We start from the raw sequence: 21,077 nt of genomic DNA on the forward strand, positions 1-21,077 counted from the left end.
GAGCTTGTAAGTATTTTGCTATTGATCTCCCTTTCATGTGCCCATTATATCCTTTCCTCACTCATTTTCTTGCTCTCATTTATCTCAGTAATACATTCCTTCACATTAGTTACAGCATGTAAGCAGCCTCAGAACACTACTGCTTAACCCTCCTCTAACCCTAGCACTTTTTGTGTGCATTGGTTGGCACTTAGCCCTGCAGAGTGTTCTACTAGTGAATGGTACATTGTGGCGCCATCCCAAAGAGGCTCAAAACTGCTTTCACTGTCTTTTACCTTGACTTTTTGTTTCTGATTTGAACTGGCGAGTATGAATCAGGCTTAACCCAAATGCATTTAATCATGCAATGATGGTATTTTTGCGTTTTTCTTGTAGAGTGTGTCATTTTATGGATCCACTCTGTTGGAAAATGATCATTTTTCAAGTAATGGTCAACCTTTGGAAATCCCTGGAGCAAGTCGAGCTGCCCTGGTTACCAAAAATGGCCTTGTTCTCTTTGGGAATGATGGAAAGATGGTAAGGACCTAATATGCATTAACTTAAGCTATTAAATTTGCTAAACCTGATATGTAATTAGATGTTTTTTTAAACTTTTTTTTGTGTGTGTGAAAAAATGCCTTTGCAAATGGCAAAAACTTGAACATTCTTATTGTAGTAGCATCAAGTGTCAGCAGGATATGATTATGCTTACCTAAATGATTAGCAATGAACAAGGGAAGCATTACATTAAATTAACAACTTAATAAAGTAATAGTCATTCATTCATTCATTTTCTTTTCGGCTTAGTCCCTTTATTATTCTGGGCTCGGCACAGCTGAAAGAAACTTATTCAGCATATGGTTATGCAGCGGATGCTCATCACTGGGAAACACCCATACACACTCATTCACACACACACATACTTCGGACAATTTAGCCTACCCAATTCACCTGTACCACATGTCTTTGGACTTGTGGGAGAGACCGCAGCACCCAGAGGAAACCCACATGAACACACATGCAGTTCCACACAGACATGTCAACTGACCCAGCCGAGGCTCAAAACATTGACCTTGTTGTTGTGAGGCGATCGTGCTACCCACTGCGCCACCATGATGCCCTAAAGTAATTTTAAGTTAAATTCATTTAAAATTACACTCATGTCATTCCCTGGCTGTATGTTTCTTTCTTCTAAACCCAAAACAAGATATTTTAAAGAGTGTGTGAAACCAGATTGTTTTGCTGAACCCTGATTTGATATTTTGATTGACTCACCAATGCTGGGATAGTAATATTTCTATTGCAAATATATGTTCATAGGACTTAGCAATAATAAGAGGCCGAGTGAGTATACGATGGCACAGTATTGATTTTTGGGTGAACTTTTGCTTTAAAGTCAAGCACATGTGATTTAGACTGTGACCAAAACCAACACATTGAAAAGAATAAGTCTTGTTGATGCTTAAGAATCAATTACTTTGGTCAGATGTCAATTACAGTTCCACTGTTAACTTTTTTTTAATGGTTTAGCCCATAGCATTTGAAGCATATTCAGTGTAAACATGCTAGACCAAAATCTTCCGTTCCAGCTCTGCATCATGTGCTGGAGCTGAAAAAAATCAATCAGATCGGCTCTTAGAATCAGTTTATTGAATAACACTGCCTTTGATTTTGTAAATGTAATAAGGGTCTGAAATAGATGTTGTGTAAAATTAACTAAATAATTTGATGAATTAACTTTTTTTCCATTACAATTGTTACTGTAGCCCATATGGTAATGGTAAAATCCAATATTTAGTTTGGCACAATGTGCACAAACAATTAAGTTTTCTTAGTACTTGTATTACAACAGATCATCAAAATGCTATTTTCAATTGTGTTAGTACAATTCACATAATTGCAAATTATCATTTTCACTATACAAAATAATTTTCATTTGTATAAATGTTTCAATAATTTCATAAAGCCTTTCATAAAGCCATCATCAAGTTCAACTGCTTTTAATGTTTAATCATTTTTATGTCCATAGATTTTCAACTTGTCTGATTGCTGTCTGATAATTTAAAAGTTACAAATTGCTGCAGGAAATTTCAATCCAAAATAGCAATTATTTCAGTAAATACTTTTTTGCGTACAAATGTAAATGACTTATGTGCGGCACGGTAAAGCAAGCAAGAAGTTCACTGGTTCGAGCCTCGGCTGGGTCAGTTGGCATTTCTATGTGGAGTTTGCATGTTGCATGTGTGAATGAGTGTATGGGTGTTTCCCAGTGATGGGTTGCAGCTGGAAGGGCATCCGCTGTGTAAAACATATGCTGCATAAATTGGCGGTTAATTCCGCTGTGGCGACCCCTGATTAATAAAGGTACTATGCCAAAAATAAAATGAATGTAAATTACTTGACGTGTTATTTGAGCACATTTTTATGTTGTATAAATGTTGCCAGTTTTTCAGAGCATAAGTGTAACATTTGCTGGGGTGGCTGTGTATACAGTTTTATAGTTCAGTAACATGCATTTGCATATACACTCATTGAGCACTTTATAAGGTACACCTGAATACTTTGTGGCATAAATTCAAAAAGTTACTGGAAATATTCCTGAGATTTTAGTCCATATTGACATGATAGCATCACACAGTTGCTGCAGATTTGTCGGCTGCACATCCATAATGCAAATCTCCCGTTCCACCAAATCCCAAAGGTGCTCTATTGGATTGAGGATCTGGTGACTGGAGGTTATTTGAGTACAGTGAACTCATTGTCATGTTCAAGAAACTAGACTGAGATGATTCACACTTTATGACATGGCGTGTTATCCTGCTGGAACTAGCCATCAGAAGATGGGTACACTGGGGTTATAGAGGGATTGACATGGTCCGCAACAATACTCAGGTAGGCTTAATTTGTACTAATCCGCCATATGTCTGCCGAAAAAATATCCCCCACACTATTACATCACCACCACCAGCCTGAACCGTTTAAACAAGGCAGGATGGGTGCATGATTTCATGTTGTTGACACTAAATTCTGACCCTACCATCCAAATGTCGCAGCAGAAATCATACTCATCAAGCAATGTTTTTCCAATTGTCTATTGTCCAATTTTGCTGAGCCTGTGCAAATTGTAGCCTCAGTTTCCTGTTCTTAGCGGGTGCCGTTGTGGTCTTCTGCTGCTGTTGCCCATCCGCCTTAAGGTTGGATGTTTTGTGCATTTGATGCTCTTCTGCATACCTCAGTTGTAACGAGTGGTTATTTGAGCTACTGTTGCTTTTTTTTTATCAGCTGGAACCAGTCTGGCCATTCTCCTCTGACCTCTGGCATCAACAAGATATTTGTTCACACAGAACTGCAGATCACTTGATGGTTGTTCGTGAAAATCCCATTAGATCAGAAGTTTCTGAAATACTCAAAGCAGCCCGTCTGGCATCAACAACCAAGCCACATTCAAAGTCACTTAAATAATTTTTCTTCCCCATTTTGATGCTCGGTTAAACTGCAGCAGATCGTCTTGACCATGTGTACATGCATTCAGTTGCTGTCATGTGATTGGCTGATTAGAAATTTGCATTAACAAGCAATTGAACAGGTGTACCTAATAAAGTGGCCTGTGAGTGTATATATGTGTACATGCAGTAATGCATTAAAAGTAATGTGAGTTTAGCTAGTCTAAGTAACAAGTAAAGAAATGCCTTATTTAAAAATATTAACTTAAGTAATATTTCAATTCCGTTTTTAAAAAATGTAGTTACTTTTTAGTTCATTTGCTTTTTAAAATCAGGAAGAAAAAAGGAAGACTACATTTCTGTGAATGAAATATTCTCATTATTTTAAACACATGGAAGAAAAGGAAAAGAGGATTATACAAGTGGACAGTGGTTTTACTTTTTAATAAGATAAAAAGTACAAAAGTAGCAAATGCATATATATATATATATATATATATATATATATATATATATATATATATATATATATATATATATATATATATATATATATATATATATGTGTGTGTGTGTGTGTGTGTGTGTGTGTGTGTGTGTGTGTGTGTATGTGTGTATTCATATGTTTGTTCTTGTATGTAGTTGCTTGTGAAGAACCTACAGTTTGAGGATGGGAAGATGATTCCTGGCTCCCAATATTTTAAAGCTGGTGTCACGTCCACAGTGGAGCTCTCTGAGGATGAAAATCGATTCGCTGAGCAGATGAGGGTGAAAATATCTGGCTTAGTTTATTAGCATGCCCTAATATTCTTTGTTTTTGTGTCTGCTTGTTATAACTCTATTAGCCATTACTCCGAGTCATTAAAGATAATCAGCATTGAAGACGTACCAGTAAGACTCAAATGCTGATTAAAGTATTTCTGTCCTCTTTGTCCAGGTGGTGTGGAAGAGTATTTTAACTAACGTAGAGAAGATTGAAGACACTACTGACTTCTTTAAGTCTGGCGCTGCATCAATGGACGTAGTCAGGTAACACATGCATAATATTTCTCATCATATATGGATATAATTGTTTCTTTTATATTATTCAAAGATTGTTTTTGTTATTATTTTCATATCGCAGGCTGGTGGAAGAGGTCAAGTTGAGGGCAGCACAGTTGCAGTTGCAGAATGAGGACGTTTACATGGCGACAAGCTTTCAAGAGTTCATTCAAATGTGTGTGAGGAAGTTAAGAGGAGAGGATGAGGAAGAAGAGTTCAACGTAGACTATGTTAGTATATGTCTTGTTAAAGTACAAATCAAAAATATTAATAAAAAGCATATGATTTTGTTAGCTCACATTATGTTAACCACGCCTTTCCAACTGTATTGTCAACAGACAGAAATGGTCAGGTGGTGTTAGGTGGTAATGACCCCCGAAACGTGTAGGGATTATTTACAGTTTTAACCCAAAGAATGACCAGATGGGGTTAAAACTCATCTTCTTCTGTCACATGAAGAAGAACCGGAGTCGAAGATTCAAATAAATAAATGAAGTTTACTGAAGATAGTTTGCAGTTTCATCAGGAGAAGCCAGCATCAACACTCACTATAAGTTCCTAGGCCGCTCTGCCTTACAATCACAAATCAATAACAATTATACTCTCACATAACGTCATTAACTGCGTCACACATATAGGTGTTCTAACCTGATTGATTAAAACACAGATAGTTAAAACAGATGGTTAAAACACGGAAATTTCTAAATAGGGTGCGTGCGTACTAATCTGAACAATATCTTAAGCATAAACGTCAGACATCCACTAGACTGTTCAGAGCTGACTTCTGAACTGTGATACGGTTCCACAGTCAAATAGAACACACACACACTTAAAGTATAATCTGTTTCTTACCCAAGGCTGAGCGTACTCTCAGCCGTTTTTATTGAAAGTGGTTAAAAACCGGTATAATCTACATTCAGGCAGTTATATCCTTACTACACAAAGTCTATCTTGAATAAAAAGTAAAATCATTTAAAAAGAATTAACCATAAAAACAGCAAAATCACTTAAGACATTTTAGATAGTATAAACTCATAGAAATAACAATGGAAACAGTTTCTTCCAGTCCTCAGCCCTCAGTTCCACTCAAGGTCTCTGTGACCTCTAACCTAGTTTGCTGGCTCCTGAAAATAGTTATAAAGAAACAGCAAATGCACTAAATATTCTTATATTAAGCAATGTGTTTACTTATTCATTAGTTAAAACCAATTCAAAGTTAAATACTCATTTAAATAATTATTTAATCATATTTAATAAAAATAATGAGAAACAGGATGATGAGGAAAGGATAACCGTTGATTCATGCTGAGATGAATTGGAAGGTATAAATCCGAAACCTTCAAACGCTTTTCCCGCTCTTTCAAAATGAAATAAGTTAAAGTTTAAAATAAGTTGTCACAATATAAAAAAGGTTGCAGCTTCTGGTTCATGCAGGCGTTAAAGAATAAATATACCAAGGACAGCATGTGAAGAATATTTGTGTAGTGTCAGAGGAAATAATTATGACAATCTAACATTTTTACATGATTTAGAGAAGAATAAAGTAATGATATATGGATACGTCTACTTGTATGTCTTTTCAAACATATTTAAAACATTATAAAATTTAGCCCCAAAATATGAATTTAATATAACGTATAGAATAAATATATTGTTTACATATATTACAAAAAATTGACAGTAGAATATTATTTCCTCAACCTTAACATGTATTGCTGATATTAAAAAGCCGGAATGCATATAAAAAAGTCAGTTATTTTAATTGATTCACTCTAATGCTCTAATTGATTCATTTTTTTATTTTTATCTATATCTATTTATTTTTAATTATGTGTTTGCATGTCTGTTGTAGGTAGAAAAGAAACTGAACAATATGACAATTCACATCCCCCACCAGCTTTTCATAAATGGGGAATTTGTGGATGCGGAAGGGGGAAAGACCTATAAGAGCATTAACCCTACTGACGGACAAGTACATACTGGGCACACATCTCTTTTTCTATTCATATTTTTTCCTCAACTTCCATATGCTCAATATCAACTTCTGTTTGTGTGTAGGCAATCTGCGACGTGTCTTTAGCTCAGATCTCTGATGTGGAAAAAGCAGTCGCTGCAGCTAAAGAAGCTTTTGAGGAAGGAGAGTGGGGGAGGATGAACCCCAGAGACAGAGGCAAGCTGCTTTACAAGTATGTTAATGATTTCTTTTACCTAACATTTAAAGTATATATGAAATCAAAACTAAACATATTTATTTTGTAACTATGAAAACACTATGAAAACAAACAGATCTGTTGTTAGGTTGTAATTTGGGGATAACACACAGTTTGAACCCAAAGAATGACCAGTCTGTCAAATGAAGAAGAGCCGGAGACAGTTTGCAGTTCCATCAGCAGAAGCCAGCTTCAACACTCGCAATGAGTTCCTAGGCCTCTCTGCTTACAATCACAAATCAATAACAATTATACTCTCTACACAAGACCAGAAAGAGTGTGATTAAGGTAACAGGTTTTCATTGGTTAAAACAAAGATAGACAGCCCTAAATAGGTACGTCGATGCGGGGTCGTATCTGAATCCAGATAGGGATAGCGGCTGGAGACTTGGGTCAGGTCGCCCATAGACAATTAAGAGCTAGTCTTAGACCTGTAGAACTGACCCATCGGATGCATATACACACACGAGAGACAATCTGTTGTAAAAACCCAAGGTTGTTTCTTCGTACTCTCAGCTGTCTTATCAAACAAGTTCAAAACTGGTATAAACAGCATTCAGGCTGCTATATTCTTACTGCACACGAAATCTATTTTGCATAAAAAGAAAATCACTTTAAAAAGAATTAATCATAAAAAGAGCAAAATAATTTTAGACACTTTAGACAGTATTACTCATAGAAATAACAATAGAAACAGTTCCCAGTCATCAGGCTCAGAAGTTTCACTCAAAAGGTCTCCATGACCAACCTGGTTTCATGGCTCCTGAAAATAAAGTTAAAATAAACTGACAAAGAGAGGAACAAGGACACTGAACGTTCTTACATTATATTAAACAATGTGTTAACTTTATTCATTAGTCAAAATCATTTCATGATTCAATACTGATCCAACTAATAATTTTTACAATAATTTATAAAGTACAGAGAAAAGGATAAACGTTGATCCATGCTAGGACAGATAGTAAGGCAGAAATCCGAATCCATCCGTAATAACTCTCCCAAACCTTTTTTTTTCTGATCTTCCTGAATGTAATTTCTACTTTACTTTACTACATCCAATCAGCTTGCAGTAGAAAAAAAAACAAGCCACACTCAACATTCAAAATGAGCACATCAAGTTTTTTCTCATAAACAGACAAAGTTCTGTTGCACTTACTGTAATGTATAGGTAAAGCAAAAAACTATTAAGACACCTTTAACATTTGTCACTTTATTCATTGTAGTTTAAAAAATCTGTCAGAACAAATCAACCATTATAATGTAAGGTAACTTTGTAGTTCATTACACACCATATCTTTCCATCAATCAACCAGAAATTATTCAGAGAACTTTTAGCATGACAATATTTACATAACTGTCGGTACTTTGTTGGTCCTCCTATAGCCTCAATGACAGTCAAGTTTGAAGTTCAATATACTCCAAAACAAACAATTTTCCTACTTAGAACCTTTTTCTAGTTCAAATATCTAAAAATGTTAAATCAAGAAGCATTTTCTAGACAAGCAAAAAAAAAAAATAAGCAAAAAAAACAAATATATATATATATATATATATATATATATATATATATATATATATATATATATATATATATATATATATATATATATATATATATATATATATATATATATATATATATATGTTATTTATCTTAAAACAAGCTAAATAATATGGCAATGGGGTATGCAAAATAATGTTGTTTACCTTTTTGACATTTCCTTATCTTATTGGCATATTATTTAGCTTGTTTAAGATAAAACTCACTTTTTTCACTATTTTTACTTATTTTTTATTAAACAGGACAATATTTTTGTTTGTCTAGAAAATGCATCTTGATTTAAGATTTTTTTACATTTTTACTTAGAAACAAGACAAAAAAATCAAAGTAAGAAAAGCACATTTGCAGTGTATTGTCACAGACTGAGTGAAGCATCTTCTTCAGTTTCTGTTGGTCTGCAGTCGACCGTATGAATATTTTTTGTGCATATTACGTCACATTTTTTTTCTGGTTTACTATTCTTCCTGATAAAAGCTGTAGATGTGACATTAAACTATATATGTGACAGATTATGTCTACATCAACCTCTGCTGTTCTTATGAAAGATTTCATTGAATCTGCAATTGTGTGTGTTTCTCAGACTGGCAGATCTGATGGAGCAGCATCAAGAAGAATTGGCTACCATTGAAAGCATAGACTCGGGAGCAGTGTATACTCTTGCCCTCAAAACACACATTGGCATGTCTATCCAGACATTCAGATACTTTGCTGGCTGGTGTGACAAGATTCAGGTTTGGTTGTGTGTTTATATATTTGCTAGAGTTAATGAATGGCACACTATCTACGTTTCTATCCACCTATTTTTATGGCCATTTATGGATATGAGCAGGATAAACTTTAGCGTCTGTGCTTCGCATCTGATGCCTTCAAACTTGTTTATTGCATGTTGGCATATTGTCTTCTGAGGCGCAAATTAATTATTAAATAATGAAAAGATTCCCACAGCTTCTACTACCGCAGTAAATTCTGTTTTACTGTTGATATTTGCTGCCAGTTAATCAGGAAGTGACGATTTTGTTCTCTATGACTCATTTGATGTAAACACTGCTTTATTCACATGTCTTATATGCAATATTCCAGTTATGCGCATAAATTTAATTTGCATCTTTGGATGGAAACAAAGCTAGTGTTTATTTATTTGCTATATTCCATACTTTTATATAGATCTGTGCTCTCTGGGATCACCAGTGCATCATCTTCTCCAGTTTTTATCAGTTCAGTACCTTTATTAAATACAACAGCACAATATTGGAAAAATGTAACGTTGCTATATTTTGTTTTTTTGCAATTACATATTGCAACACAAATACAATTTCACTAGGTGACTTGAATATTTCTATTTGGAACGATTTATCATTTTAGATTGTTGTCTTGATACTGTAGAGGTATAAACAATACAGCGTAGATAAAATACAATAAGGAAAAAGATCCCAAAAATTTTTTGAGATGTCTAACAGTATTCAGAGACAGTAGTTGAATTATCAAATGTAAAATATTATAACTTTTAAATTAATATTAATATAACTTCATAGTCTGTGTCGTAAAATAATATCATTACAAAATAAATCATTAAAGTTACAAATGGTACACTTACTCATGCCTGAATGCTTTTAAAATCCTCATACCATCACATGAAAATGATGACCTATAATCTGATAATTAAAATCCCATTTCATGCCATGTGACTATTGGGAATGATAATTTCTTGAGCAGCTCTACGAAGTACTAAATAGCTCAAGTTGACAATGATGGGAAGGTGTTTTTTCTTTCTCTCTCACTCACTTTTAAGGAGGATTTCACAAGTTTATATCGGACTTATAGAACTAAACATGAAAAATGCTCTTCTTTTTATCCGATGCATAGGGAGGGGGACATTTCAATAGTGGCGTTGTTGCAAGAAAACACGATTATGTCGATGTTTCTTATATACTGTTACTTATATGCACTAGATCTGAAATGAACAATATACAATATCAGTCCACATTACTCTTTTGGCCGTAAATGTATTTCTTGGCAAATCTGAACCGATTCCAATTATGCCGTTATTTCCATTAATCCTCTTCTGACTGTAACTGTACGTATGGGTCATTTTAGACAGTATTTTATCTGTCTGGAAGGGACTGACTGGATCTTTCGTGGATCCATTTAACTAAAGTTATTCGTTATCTATTTCGTGTTTCAGTTTTTTGTTGCCACGTTTTGAGATCATTTTAGATAAGCGTCCTATAATTTGCTGCTCATCATTAGGCTATATATTTTCCCCTCTCCAATTAACTTTTTACTTAAATTACATAGAATTTCTGAACAATGTTTAACACGACTCATTTTACATCACAATTCAGAAAGAAATAGCTGCTATTAAAAGTCCTTTAGGAAAGTACAATATTTTTTTTGTCACAATGAATGAAGTTTCCCATTAAACTTAACAGTGTTATTTTGAACACACCCCTTTGAATGTTTTAGCCAGTCACATGACATAAGAAATGGGTCTGTCGTTTTTCTCTTACACTACTACATCCACAAGTTAATCATTTGCTTTGCAGAAATATTTTTATTGCTAAAATCAGTGGTTTCAGACTTTTTAATGATGTTGATGTTTTACTACTGTATACATAAGCTGTCGTTTTAATGCATTTTGTTTACTATGATTAGCCTGTGCAACAATGTGACTACATTTATTTTCAGCTAAATCTCATTAGAGCGTTTGTAGAGATTTAGTGGACTGTTGGGTTAGGAGAGAATTAGAATAAATTGACGTGCAATTGCATCATCAAAATCAAGGGTTACCTTCTTTAACATATTTTGGAAAAGGAGAATAATATATACGAGTTAAACTGCGACAACATTGTGGACTTTTAATCCAAAGGTTGCAGGTGTGTGTGTGTGTTCACTCCTCACTCTAATTGTTGATGGGTTAAATGCGGAGGACCAATTTTAAGTATGGATGAAACCATAGGCTTCACTTCAGCATTTGTGGCATAAAGTTGATTGAGACCAAAATATTTTTTTTTTACATTGAAATACTTAGAAGTGAATCAATCCAATCTCTAAACATATAGTTTAAAAATGTAATGTAAATGATTTTAACATAATATAGTGTGGAAAATAGTGGCTTGCCAACATTTTTAGGATGAAGTTATGTCTAATTGTTTTACATTTTAAATTTAACATAGTAAAGTCCTCAAATTATTATTTTTTTCAATTCATGCTCCTAATGACCCTAAATATTATTCAGCCCATAATATTCTTTTAAAGGTTATTTTACTACATTATATTCCAAAACAATACTGTCACTCTTAATAGTAGAGTGACTAATGATTTTGTTATATATGACTGGAAACTGTGGTTTTACTAAAATCTGTCTTTGTGTTTCTAAAATTATTTTCCACAGGGCTGCACTATTCCCATAAACCAGGCTCGACCTAATCGAAACCTTACCTTTACCAAGAAAGAGCCCATTGGGTAAAATCAAGCCTCCCTTTAATAAAACGTTTTCTTCCAGTCTTGTCGTAATGAAACAAAATAATCTTGATGAACTCAAATCAAGTATTTGGTGCATGTGGAACGAGCAATGATAACATTTGGCTCTTTTTGTTTGGGTAAAGTGTGTGCGGCATTGTAATTCCATGGAATTATCCACTGATGATGCTGGCTTGGAAGACTGCGGCCTGCCTGGCTGCTGGAAACACTGTAGTTCTTAAACCTGCCCAGGTAAACACCTGCAGTTACAGCTCAATCTAACATGCGACATATAAAAACATACAACATAAGGACTGAGTAAGTGTTTCTTTGTTGATTTTTAGGTCACACCTTTGACTGCTCTCAAATTTGCTGAATTAACTGCTCTGGCAAAATTTCCAAAAGGGGTGGTGAACATACTGCCTGGATCAGGTATAAATAAAACATTCACAGAACAAATGTATATTCTGACATGTAAGATTTACTCTCTCTTTGTTTTGGAGATCATTTAATATTAACATTAGTCTGTTTAACACAAATTGGATCATTTTTGAGGTTAACTGCTTGTAGATGAATAGCATTTTTATCAAATTTGTACATTTCAGGGTCTTTGGTTGGTCAGCGACTTTCTGATCACCCTGATGTCCGAAAACTGGGCTTCACTGGCTCTACTGAGATTGGCAAACATATCATGAAAAGGTAAATATGCATGTTTTTAAAATGTAATGTTTTCTTGTCAAGTTTTTAGACTAGGGGGTGGCATTCAATAGTTCCACGCAGGTTTTCTTTTGGGTGGCATATTTGGGTAACGCATTGCAATTGGTGACATTTTACATTTATTTATTTCAAATAAAACCATATTGCATATTTATGTTGTTGTAACTGTCCAAATACATGATCAGTCACATCTTGTGCCTGAGGGTATAGATCAGGGGTGCCCAAACTTTTTTTTATGATGGGCCAAAAACCACACTTGATTGAGGGTGTTGGGCTGAAGCTAAATATACCAAACTGTGCTACGTTGAAGTTGCCATGGTAACTTCCTAACTTAATATTATTTCAAAAATATATAGAAAACATATTTTTATTGTATCAATACTTGTGTATTGTGTGTGTGTGTGTGTATTACATTCTATAATGTCCTTTTTACAATAAAACCATATATCAATATATGTGTGTATATATATAGTTGAAGTCAGAATTATTAGCCCCCTTTTGAATTTTATTTTCTTTTTTTAATATTTCCCAAATTATGTTTAACATGGCAAGGAAATTTTCACAATATGTCTGATAATATTTTTTTCTTCTGGAGTTAGTCTTATTTGTTTTATTTCGGCTAGAATTAAAACAGTTATTAATTTTTTAAACACCATTTTAAAGACAAAATTATTAGCCCCTTTAAGCTAGATTTTTTTTAGATTGTCTACAGAACAAACCATCATTATACCATAACTTGCCTAATTACCCTAATCTGCCTAGTTAACCTAATTAACCTAGTTAAGCCTTTAAATGTCACTTTAAGCTAGATAGAAGTGTCTTGAAAAATATCTTGTCAAATATTATTTCCTTTCATCATGGCAAAGATAAAATAAATCCGTTATTAGAGGTAAATTATTAAAACTATTATGTTTAGAATTGTGTTGAAAAAATCTGCTCTCTGTTAAACATAAATTGAGGGAAAAAATAAACAGGGGTCTAATAATTCAGGGGGGCTAATAATTCTTACTTCAACTGTATATATATATCACTTTAAAATTTCTGATTATTTGAAACGTTTCATTTCAGTTTTTTTTTTTGGTCAGCAATTAAACATACAAATAAAAGGTAATGTAAAAAATTACGATTACGATTCACCTCAACCTTCCCCATCATTTATCCATTTCTTCTCTCATTGGTTCGTGGGCCAAATCAAAGGTTACTATGGGCCAACTTTGGCCAAAAGGCCCTCTGGTATAGATGCTTCTATTGTTACAAATCTATGGAATACTAGGTTGCATTTCTTGATGTTTATTGTAGGCTTGAATACTAAAAGGAACTTGTCAAAAAACGATTGTCAAATGAATACAATCACTCAAATTTGGCCATCAAGCACACAGAAAGAAAGGTCTAAAGACCATCCATTTATATTGTTAATCATTGTTAATGATTAACAATATAAACCTTTAAATGTATTTTAGTTAAGGGCAAAATTATTAGCCCTCCTGTGAAATACTTATTCAAATATTCCTCTTTTAAAACAGTAGAATTTAAATGTGTTACTGATTTTCTTTTGATTGGCTGCCATTATTATGCATTATCACAGATGAATCAACTGAAATGCAGAAAACATTTTACACTCATAATATCATAGCATAATATCAGCATAATGTCAGTTTGTTTAAATAAAGGTAACTAAAAAAAGGTCAAATAGGAAGAAAGTTGGGTTTTCATTCATATTTGCATCATAAAATGCTTGTCTGTCTTGTAGTTGCGCAGTCAGCAATGTGAAAAAGGTTTCTCTTGAGCTCGGAGGGAAATCTCCTCTCATCATCTTTAATGACTGTGATCTGGACAAGGCAGTCAGAATGGTTTGTTCACACTCAGTATTATCACAATCGTATTGAAAAATACAATGTTTGCCATTGTCAACAGTGTGTTCTTTGGAATTGCTGACATGTTTTGGTCCCTCCACTTGTGTTCTACAGGGCATGAGCTCTGTGTTCTTCAATAAGGGGGAGAACTGCATTGCAGCTGGGAGACTATTCATTGAGGAGTCCATCCATGACATTTTTCTGGAAAGAGTGGTAAATAAATGAGAATATATAAATATATATAATTTTTTTCTAAATGTTTAGCCACTAAAAGTGATACTTGAGAGCCACTTTACTGATTACGTAGGTTTCTTCTTTAAACAAGCAAAACGATCTTGTTTTTCTTTACTTTTTTAGCCCACTAGCAGATCATTTGGCTTGTTTTAAGAGAAAACTCACCTAATTTTGACATTATTTCCTAAAATCAGCAAAACGATCTGCTAGTGGGGTAAAAACAAGGTTATTTTGCTTGTTTAAAGAAAAAAGCTGCTTAATTTTGACATTTTCTTTCTTAAAACAAGCCAGTATTTTTGCTTGTATATAGAAATTGCTTCTTGATTTAAGAATTTTGATAAATCTGGACTAGAAACGAGACAAGAAATCTAAGTAAAAATAGCACTTTTTGCATTACTTTGGCATGTAAATAGCTAATTATTCTATGTCTGTGTGAGGGCTTACAATGTAAAATGCCATTTTTAGAAGAGTTAAAATCATTTTGAAAGAAGTATTTGGTTTTGCAAAATGTCTGTGATGTTTTACTTGTTGCGTGTGTGTATGTGTGTGGGTTTTTTTGGTTTTATGTGTAAGAAAACAAAAAACTCCAATACCATCAAGTTTATTTTTTTTTATCTATTACTTTTAATATATTAATGCTGAAATATTTGTTTCTAATAACCATTAACGCCATCTTTAAAGTAGACCCTAATCATTTAAGACTATTTAAATGGCATGTGTTGACTGATGAATTCATTGTCATTGTTAATTCACCTTCGTGTTATTCCAAATACTTAAAAAAATCCCAAAGTTTAGTCAAAAATAAAATTCTGCCATTGTTTACTCATCCTTCACTTGTTTCATTCTCCCCTAAATTATTTGAAGAAAGCTAGAAACCTATAACCATTGACATCAATAGTATTTGTTTTCTTAAAGAATGAGGACAATGGATACAGGTTTACCACTATCTTCAAAACACCAGGCCCTGTAATACACCTGGTGCAATATGGCGCAAGTGTTTTTTTGTTGTTGTTGTTTTTTTGGGTATTTTCTGATTATTTCGGTGCATTTTCAGCTTTTGTGCCATGTTATTCATTCATTCACACATTCATTCTTTAATTTTCCTTCGGCTTAGTCCAGGGATGTCCAAACCTAGTCCTGGAGGGCCAGTGTCCTGCTAAGTTTAGTTCCAACTCCAATCAGACACACCTGGGCTAATTAGGCTCTTACTAGGCTTTCTAGAAACATCCTTGCAGGTGTGTTAGGGCAGATGGAGCTAAAATCTGCAGTACACTGGCCCTCCAGGACCGAGTTTGGACACCCCTGGCTTAGTCCCTTTATTCATCAGGGTTGTAACAGCAGAATGAACCACCAACTTATCTAGCATATATTTTACACAGCTCTTTACAAAATTTAAAAATGCCCTTTCAGTTGCAACCCAGTACTGGGAAATACCCATACACTCTCACATTCACACACATACACTACAAACAAATTAAGCTTACCCAATTCATCTATAGTGTACGTTTTTGGACTGTGGGGGAAACCGGAGCACCCAGAGAAAACCTAAGCCAACACGGGTAGAATATGCAAACTCCACAAAGAAACACCAACCGACCCAGCCAGGACTTGAGTCATCGATCTTCTTGCTTTGGCAGTGACTGCTAATCACTGAGCCAACATGTCGCCCCTTGTGCCACGTTGTTTAAATAGAAAATGCATTTGCGACACTCTGAGCTCATGGGTGTGCTGGTCTGTGAAGATTTTGACCGATCAAATCAGCCCATCTTTCTTAGTGTTCAGTAGATTAAAGAAACCCTTTAAGGTTTGGAACCACTTGAGGGTGAGTAAATGATGACAGAATTTTAATTTGTGGGTGACCTTTAAGTCTGTTCCAAGTTAGCAAAATTCATGTTGCTTAAATTTAACCCACACCAGACACTTACATCCAGCCCACATACCACATGGAATGAGGGCACTTGGCCGGTCTGCTCCTATTTGCCAGATCTGGGCCATAACAGTACCACATATCATCCAGAATTCATCCAAATGAACCAAAACTGATCCTACTTTGGGCCATAATTTGCTTTTATTCTGGCTCAGATCCAGCCCACACCAGACACTTACATCCAGACCACATACTGAATGGAGTGATGGCTCTAGGTTGGTCTGTTCCTATTTGTCAGATCTGGGCCACAAATATGCCATAGCAATACAACATATCAGCTAGAATTCATCCAACTGAACCAGAACTGACTGTATTCCGGGCCACAGTTTACTTTTATTCTCGCCCAGATCTGACCTACACTTGCATCCGGACCACATACTGAATGGAATGACATAGCTCTAGGGTGGTCTGCTCCTGTTTGCCAGATCTGGGCCAAAAATTAGTTATACTACCCATATCTGCCATGTCAAAGAGCTATGGTTTAACCAACTTAATAATTCAGGCCCATTTGTTTTAGGATAACAGGGCCACATTTGCCATATTTTCTCTGGGCCAATATAGACTCAAATGTACATTAGCAAGAGTTTACTGTGCCGAATATTTGCCGAAAGAGACCCACATGTGTTTAAAATAACTGGGCCATATTTGCCATATTTTCTCTGGGCCACTTTAGGCTCACAGCCGCATTAGCCAGAGTTTACGGTGCCAATTATTTGTCAAAAATGGCACACTTATGTCCTAAGATAACTTTTCCAGATGAGCCACATTAGGCTCACATTTAGATTACATTTTGCCATAAGTGCAAAATATTTGTCTTAAATGGCCCATATATGAATTGGAATCTTTGGCCCCTTTTGCTTTTGTACAGATGGGCCACTTCAGGCTCACATTTATTTGATCTGGGCCGGAGGAAGACCACCAGTGACACATAACTGCCTAAAGTGGCCCACATCTGTATGCTATCTAGGTTGTATTCTAAGTGTTCTTCTGTTGACAGTCTATTTACCAAAAACGAAGCTGCTTCAAAACTGACATCAAAAATAAAATATTTTACAACAATGTCTTATCCATGAATAAAAGAAGAAAGTAAATCAAATTCAATCTCTTAATCTTATAAATTGACCATATCTCTTTAGAAAACTTGCATTAAACTGCTAAATTTATCAATGAAAGTTGAACCTGCTCTTCATATTTGTTTATTTTTTAATAACATTTTAAAGTGTCATAGTGTAAAGAAACAAAAGTAAAAAACTTTTTGTCTTCGCAAGATGAACAAATGAAATGAGGATGGGTACATTATGACAAAGATAAATTCAAAAGTCATGAAATATAATTCAATTCATGTAGGTTAGTGAAATAAGGAAGATGAAGATTGGTGATCCTCTGGACCGTTCCACAGACCACGGTCCCCAAAACCACAAAGCTCATCTGGACAAACTGGTGGAATACTGCGAAAAGGGGGTCAAAGAAGGAGCAAAATTAGTGTGTGGAGGAAAACAAGTGGAGCGTCCAGGTGAGAGGACTTCGTCAGTATTAGAATTACTCTTTGCAGGGCAACAACGGTTCAACGCTGTTTACTTTTTCTATATCTATAGGTTTCTTCTTTGAACCAACTGTTTTCACTGATGTGCAGGATCACATGTATATCGCTGTCGAGGAGTCTTTTGGGCCTGTCATGATCATCTCCAAATTCAGCAATGGGTTGGTTGAAAATATTTACCATTATCTTAAAACTGCTGATCATATATACAGTATACAGTTAAATATACAATATACAGTTGAAGTCTCCTGACTTATAGGCCCCCTTGTATATATTGCCCCAATTTCTGATTCTAAATGACAACTAATTTCTATTAACTGATTTCATTTATCTTTGCCATGATGACTGTACATAATATTTTACTAGTTTGTTTTTTTTCAAGATACTAGTATTCAGCTTAAAGTGTAACTTACAGTTTTTCTCCATTGGTTTGACTCATTTCTTGAAACAGAAATTACATTCTCAAAATTCTAAGATCATTTGGCAAAACAGTGTTACAGTTTAGCACAACACTATAGCTCACTTACAAAAGCTCATACCTTTCCCAAAATAGTTCACTCATGTGTCGAAACTAAATTTCCTTCTCATTTAAACAGTCAGTGCCCCCAAAATGCTTCATCCCTTTAGCATTGTGTAAGCCCCGAAAGTCAAAATGTTTAGATGTTTTGTCATTATGGCACAGGACCTCTAAAATATTCCTCATGTCCACCTTACAGTCTTAGCCCAATCCTTTATTGGCAATGGTTACTGTACTGTTTTTGTCTAACAGAATACACTTGTGCATATGACTGAAAAAAGAAATAGGATTTTAGTGTAAGAGTAGCCTACAAGGTTTGACATCACACATTGCACACAAACTTTCATTGATTTGCCGTTTCCCAAATTCATCGTTCCAATGAACATTCAAAAACTTGTATGCCTGCAACTACACCTCTGAAACTGTAGTTAGAAACATAGTTCCTGGCTGTCAAGGAGATGGTAACTCCTTTTTTTATTGTAATGATCAACCACACAAAGTAACTTCCATATATCAGAGCAAAAAAGAATAAATAGCTGTAATAAATTGTTATCAAATGTTCCAAGGATTCACCTACTATATGGTATTCGTGGTATTATGGTCTTGACTAATTTTGACAATTGAACAGACTATTGTGCATGTGATGACTTATACAATGAAATGAGGCTGACACATTTTGGAGAGTACACTCATTAGACTGAGAATTAACAATCAGTTTTGGATCAACAAGATCTATTCAATTGGAAATTGTTCAAAATGTATCTTTACTTAATCAATAGCAAAGATGTACTTAGACTGTTGCCATTTGATGAAATGAATGAGAAATTCAAGTCTATTATGAACAATTGGCAAGTGGTGTGGAGGCTTGTCCATGCTGTTTTGAGAATGTAATTTCTGTTTCCCGAAATGAGCCACACCAATGGAGAAAAACTGTAAATTAGGCAAATCATTGTATAATGATGGTTTGTTCTGTAGACAATCAAAAAACAAAGGTAAAGTTGATTTAAAATTCAAAACTACTTTCATTCTAGCCAAAATAAAACAAATAAGACTTTCTCCAGAAGAAAATATATTGTAAGATATACTGTGAAAAATTCTATGCTTTGTTAAACATCATTTGGGAAATATTTAAAAAAGAAAACTTCAGAGAACTTCAGCTGTATATAAAGCCAGCAATTTAAATGTGTACATTGCAATGATTTTTTTGAATTGTTACAATTTAGTAAGAATCTAAATCGGATATTTCTCATTTTTCTTGATTCAGAGAAGTTGACAAGGTGCTGCAGAGGGCTAATGCTACAGAATTTGGCTTAGCATCAGGTGTGTTTACACGTGACATTAGTAAGGCTCTCTATGTGAGTGAAAAGCTTCAGGCTGGCACTGTGTTCATCAACACGTACAACAAGACGGATGTGGCAGCTCCTTTTGGTGGCTTCAAACAATCTGGCTTTGGCAAAGATTTGGGTAAGACATAATACCTGGTGAATTCATTTAAATGCACATACATCTAACAGTTCAATGTGTGGTTACTAAACTAGATTTCAGTCATTTGTTAACTTGTAAGAAAGGAGTTTTTGTATAACACGGGGTGTCTTTTCCATACAGGTCAAGAAGCTCTGAATGAGTATCTGAAGACTAAATGTGTCACAGTGGAATACTAACTGACAAAACACTGGACGTATAGTAAAGATTACGGTATTTTAATGCTCTGAAGTGGCACTTCAGCTTGACCTTCAATAAATTGTCAAGTAAACTTAATCATTACATATATCTATGAATGAATGAATGAATTCCATTTCTTGAGACAATTAAAAAAATGAAATCTTGTGTTTTTCTAGTTTTGCATCATACCTGTAAATGTCTTGCTGTTTATAATATTGGAGAAATTCAAGGACCATGCATGAGACTTTATCAGTTATAATGGATGTTGTTTCACTTTATATTGTTTGCAGATCACTTGCTTAGGTTAAGAGACTGTGAAAAGTTTTGGGTAAACCTATTTGACCCGTTGTCCTTCACTGCACTGATATTTTTGGATTGAATTGTAATAACTGAACTGTATTTTATACAGTTTTTAGAAACCAGAACTTTTTTAATTTCTTCCTTGTAAACAGATGAACATATTCCAAGGAAGTGCAAAAAATTTTAAATAAATAAAGAAAAATCAATCCAGTATTGTCTTACAATTTTCTTTAGAATATTTCTTTAGTCTCTTTAGTCTTAGAGTCTATTTAGAGTGTTTTGTTCTTGTGCATTTGTGTTGTACAATTATACAATAATATATATATACTTTATTAGCTACACAGGTCCACCTGCTTGTTAATGCAAATTTTAATTAGCCAACTCAATGCATTTAGGCATGTAGACATTGTCAAGACAATCTGCTGCAGTTTAAACCGAGCATCAGCATAGAGAAGAATGGGAAGTTAAGTGACTTTGAACATGGTACTTTTGTTGGTTCCAGACAGGCTGGTCTGAGTATTTTAGAAACTGCTGATCTAATTAAATTTTCACACACAACCATCTCTAGGGTTTACAGAGAATGGTCCGAAAAATAAAAAAATTTAGTGAGAGCAGTTCTGTGGTTGCAAATGCC

The 21,077-nt window shown here is 34.5% G+C and overlaps 1 protein-coding gene across 1 annotated transcript in view; it reads left to right on the forward strand.

The window, feature by feature from the left end:
- Nucleotides 1–20,142, forward strand: part of aldh1l1 (aldehyde dehydrogenase 1 family, member L1) — a 32,632-nt gene extending 12,490 nt beyond the window's left edge. The window contains 17 exon segments of the mRNA NM_001198772.1: nucleotides 376–516; nucleotides 4,065–4,190; nucleotides 4,360–4,451; nucleotides 4,546–4,693; nucleotides 6,316–6,435; nucleotides 6,522–6,649; nucleotides 8,815–8,965; nucleotides 11,626–11,696; nucleotides 11,840–11,945; nucleotides 12,038–12,125; nucleotides 12,299–12,392; nucleotides 14,161–14,260; nucleotides 14,378–14,476; nucleotides 17,772–17,937; nucleotides 18,020–18,125; nucleotides 19,746–19,945; nucleotides 20,087–20,142. Of these exon segments, the coding sequence (NP_001185701.1) occupies nucleotides 376–516; nucleotides 4,065–4,190; nucleotides 4,360–4,451; nucleotides 4,546–4,693; nucleotides 6,316–6,435; nucleotides 6,522–6,649; nucleotides 8,815–8,965; nucleotides 11,626–11,696; nucleotides 11,840–11,945; nucleotides 12,038–12,125; nucleotides 12,299–12,392; nucleotides 14,161–14,260; nucleotides 14,378–14,476; nucleotides 17,772–17,937; nucleotides 18,020–18,125; nucleotides 19,746–19,945; nucleotides 20,087–20,142 (1,992 nt within the window).
- The last annotated feature ends 935 nt before the right edge of the window (nucleotides 20,143–21,077 follow it).

The sequence above is a fragment of the Danio rerio genome, chromosome 6 (genome assembly GCF_049306965.1).
Source record: "Danio rerio strain Tuebingen ecotype United States chromosome 6, GRCz12tu, whole genome shotgun sequence".
Classification (NCBI taxonomy): Eukaryota; Metazoa; Chordata; class Actinopteri; order Cypriniformes; family Danionidae; genus Danio; species Danio rerio.